Source organism: Populus alba, chromosome 5 (assembly GCF_005239225.2).
Source record: "Populus alba chromosome 5, ASM523922v2, whole genome shotgun sequence".
Lineage (NCBI taxonomy): Eukaryota > Viridiplantae > Streptophyta > Magnoliopsida > Malpighiales > Salicaceae > Populus > Populus alba.
The window spans coordinates 729,352-733,638 of record NC_133288.1 but is presented as its reverse complement, the minus strand read 5'-3'; the positions used below and the strand labels follow the sequence as shown (position 1 = coordinate 733,638).

Below are 4,287 nucleotides of genomic sequence, written 5' to 3'. Positions count from 1 at the left end.
TTTGCAAGTAAATGATCAAAATAAAAAAAGTACGGAAGGTGTACAAAATAACACTTATCTCACCTCGCATAGTTTATGGTGTAGGAGAACATACACACTCACTTAGACAGGCTCTCACAATAGCACTGCTTCTCATAATTAACGCAGAGGAGACTGATGGAATCTCACCATAGCTTTACGTCTCAACAATAACACAGAGGAGACTGTTGGAAACTTTAGAGAAGGATCGTTTTAAAAAGTCCTGAAAGGTGTTCAATACACTTCTGGCTACTTGTTGAGTTGATGACTTAATTCAAGGTTGTTTCTGCCACGTATTAAGCCTCTTAAATATGACTCTCTAAAACACGCACATTCACAGCTCTGCACCTTGGTTCAAGGCTATATTGAAATACAAATCTCGAGTGAATATGGCTGGCTCATTTTAAGTCAACAACAATTCTCCCACACCATGATTTGCTTTGAAAGAACAAGGAGCGATGCCTCTTGTTCTCCTGTTCCAATTAATTTGGCGATGCAATGTTTTCTTCATTCTCCATGTGAAGTTGAATTTATGCCATACTTTTATTTTTTAAGGTGATGTTAACCTGATTACTGACACCATGCTAAGGAACAGCTTCAATAACAAGGATGTGCACCTAGTCCTCCAAGACACTGATCGATTCATCAAATCTCAGAGCTGCTAGCTGGTGTTTTGTTTTTGTTAAACAAGCATGTAATTGGGTAGCTCATTTGTACAGCTCAAAAAGCCCTTGGTGATAGTTGTTAATGTGACAATGATATAGAATCTACAGTTTTCCGTTAACGAATATTTTGAAGAGGGACCAATCGAGGAACAAACGATCCATTAATCAAGTCAGTTTAGGCCTCTTCGTACACAGGAGAAACATGGTAATTGATAGCTCATTCAATACATAAAACTGAACCAGATTGTTTACCCTTATGTTCCCGTCCTTCAACTTGCAGCATTTCTATTGCCGTTAGAAATTGCATGTAATTGTAATTCAAGGTCATGGTTATTCCACTCTTTACTGCCTATCTTCATCTCCTTCGTCTCTTCGATCTCCTCCTTCAATTCCTTATCCTTCCCCCAGAGAACCGCGTAGAGCCCAGCGACGATCAAGATCGACCCTACAGCTCTAAAAATCAATCACATATCATTTAGTCCTTCCTTGTTGCTACAAAAGATTAAGCACACAAAAACAATGATAAGTGTAAAATAAGTGGAGTTAAGCATGTGCATACGTTCCGACATATATCTTCTCATGAAGCAATGCCCAACTCAAAACAGCTACTATAACAAGCAACAAGGGACTGAAGACCGAGACGTAGAGTGCTCCTTTCCTTTGAATACTCCATGAAGTGAGGGAAAACGCTAGTGCGGAACACACGATTCCCTGAAATTGTGAAGGAAAAAGCTACCATCATTTAAAAAGGCATAGAAGTATAAGAATTGGCTCAAAAACATGAAAATTTAAAGCCAAAATAAGTTGGCATAATTCCATAGCTCAGTTGATTAATCCTATGTTAACTTGTTAGGGAACATACTGCATACAGAGCTGCAATAAGCCTGCCAGGAGATCGCAATGACCACTCAGATACTTTGTGATTGGCACCGATGCCGATTACAACACATTCAATGCTGCCCATGAAACACATCAATAAGGTGCACGTGTAAGGAGCCGGAAACTTCAAGCTCACTTTCGCCTGCATGCGCAAATCATCAAGAAATTAAACTCTATTTAAACCATGAAGTGGCATGGCCAGACCAATCTGAAAACTTTCGAGAAGCTAAGATTTCTTACTTGGACGGTGAACCATATTGCCCAAGAAATAGCACTAGCAATTATAAATAAGGATCCCAGGACGAAGTTCGATTTCTTGTCGGTGCTGCTATTTCCGGTACTATCTGCATAGTTCCAATGAATACTTGACTCGCCTATATTGATCATGTGACCATGGTAGAATGACAACAACATGGCTCCTCCTACACATACTATCGTCCCTAACAGCTTTGCTTGCCCTGATGTCTTCTTGATTCCCACTGATTCCTGTCTGCAAAATATTGAAGAAAAAAACATTTAACAAAAGAAGAAATGTACCGAATGTGGTCTAATTTGCAAGAAAAATACAGAAAAATGAGACTACCTCAGTACCTGAAAAGAACTGCAAGAATGAAAGTCACTGCAGGGAGTACGTTGGTCAATGCACATCCAATTGTGGGGGTGGAATTTTCTAGCCCAATAAAATAAAAAACCTGGTTTCCTGTTACACTGCATGTCTTAGAAAATTAGATATATTTCCAGGAATACATGTTATTGGCAGATAGAACTATCAGAGAGAAGTAATTACTCACCCTGTAAGAGAACATATGAAAATCTGAAGCAGCAAAGACATGGTGATCTTGGGCCTAGTTTTCCTGCACCAAAAAAAAAGACAAATTAAATAATTTCCAACTGTTTAGAACTAATTATAATTAACTTCATAAAGTTAGGTTACTTGACCACCTTTGCAATGATCCCTTTGCTTATTTCTTTTAACAATAAATCATTTCACGTACTCCATTGATCAAGAACTTACAGTTCAAAAGAAATAAACAAAGGGGTCATCATAGCAAAGATTTTCCATAAAGCAACAATGGTAGCATGATAGTTCAATATTTCTGCATGCGAGCATGAATTGGTGGGTTCTACTGTTCTGACTGCTAGATAAGAATAGCAAGAGATTGCGCACTATCATAATTAACTTATTGATTATCATTAATACCAGAGAGATTGATGATAAAGTTAAAGAATTGAGAAAGGTGGAGCTAGGAAGTGGAACAGCTGGGATGAACTCAAGTTACTAGTTAATAGCCTAGTTGTAAGTGAAAAAACCTTTATATATATATATATATATATATTTCAGGAATATTTTTTAAAAAAAGAGAGGGTTCATCTAGATCAACCCTCTCTTTTTAAAACTTAATTGACAGCCAGTCCGTGTGCTTTAGAAATAGTTCGATAATGGACACTACAAAATAAGATGCAAATAATCTAAGCTCATAGCTTTGACAGGAGTCGCCACACTTTTTCTTTAATAGCTATTTCAATTTAATACAAATGCTTCATTTGCTTGCATCAAGATTTTTTTTTTTTTTTTGAGAGTTAATTTTGAAATTTGATTGGCCTCGAATGAGCCAATGGAATTACGTGCAGCCTTAATATAGGCTGTCCTAAAGCACATAATTAATACTGTGAACACTGGCAGCAAAGTATATACATGAGATCATGTAATTAAATGCAAAGCTGCTGCTTTATAGTGTCTTTGTTTGACCTTTAGATGATTAAAGAAAGAAGAAGCTGAAGCTTGCTCCTTTCATTTATTAGGTCATTTGTGAAGGCATGCAACAGGTAGCTGGCGCCTTATAGCAGAAATGTACAAGCGGCAGCCCTGCGTAAGCCATCGCCTTTGCGTATCAGTAGCATAGATGCCATCATTCCACATCCAACATGAATCTTCTCAGCAGCATGATTTTTATTCGTATAATTTGTACAGAAAATAAATAAATTACTGTATATATAATCTTCGAATCGATACTTTAGGGAAAAGAAAAAACAATTGATCAAGGAATGTAATGGCTTAATTTTCTATATAGCAAGCAAGATTAGAAAATTTAGAGAGTCCTCTAAATTTGATTGGCAAGAGAGATGCGCTCCTCCAAAACACCAGCCCCACTTACCAAGTTCAAAGAAAAAGGAAACAATGCCATGAAAAACCAGTTAAAACAAACGAAAAGCTTTAAAAAACTTACCACTCAAAGAAATAAGCAAAGGGGACCATTGCAATGGTGGCAAAGATTTGCCTATAACCAACAAGAACAAGTGGTTTCATGCCTGAATCCATTGCAAGCTTTGATGTAATATTCATGCCTGCATAGCCAAACTGGACTATAGCCATAGCCAAGAATGGCAAAACATCTGCCATATCCATCGCAAGTTTCTTGATTCTCTTCAAGAATACTACTAAGCTAGCTAGCTAGTGATGCTTTATATAGAAAGGGAGTGAGAGAGAGAGAGGTGATGGTGTAAGAGAATGCAAGAATGGAGCTAGCTAGAACACAAAAGATTTGGAGTACAGAGAGTTAAAACTCAACGGAAAGTGAAAGAAAATAAATAAGGAAAGGGGAAATGTCTTAGAGCATGAGAAAAAGAGAGAAACGGTTCAGGATTTTCTTGCAACACTCTTGCTTTTGCATGAACTATAACGGCTTTCAGTTTTGTCTTGCGCTGTATTATTTGCCAGCTCAAT

General features: G+C 37.4%; 1 protein-coding gene across 1 annotated transcript; it reads right to left on the bottom strand.

The window, feature by feature from the left end:
- Nucleotides 1-903: 903 nt before the first annotated feature.
- Nucleotides 904-3,969, bottom strand: LOC118035013 (WAT1-related protein At1g09380). Its single transcript, XM_035040495.2, has 7 exons — nt 3,791-3,969; nt 2,354-2,416; nt 2,154-2,270; nt 1,803-2,052; nt 1,546-1,704; nt 1,243-1,394; nt 904-1,136 (listed from the first exon to the last, which is right to left on the bottom strand). The coding sequence occupies exons 1-7, from the start codon at nt 3,967-3,969 to the stop codon at nt 953-955; spliced, it is 1,104 nt and encodes a 367-aa protein (XP_034896386.1). The 3' UTR covers nt 904-952.
- Nucleotides 3,970-4,287: the final 318 nt, after the last annotated feature.

Coding starts and splice junctions, on each gene's coding strand:
- LOC118035013 (XM_035040495.2), bottom strand. CDS start 3,969: ATGGATATGGCAGATGTTTTGCCATTCTTGGCTATGGCTATAGTCCAG. Junction 2,417..3,790: donor TTTGCTTATTTCTTTGAGTG/GTAAGTTTTTTA, acceptor TTTTTGGTGCAG/GAAAACTAGGCCCAAGATCA. Junction 1,137..1,242: donor GAGAAGATATATGTCGGAAC/GTATGCACATGC, acceptor ATTGATTTTTAG/AGCTGTAGGGTCGATCTTGA.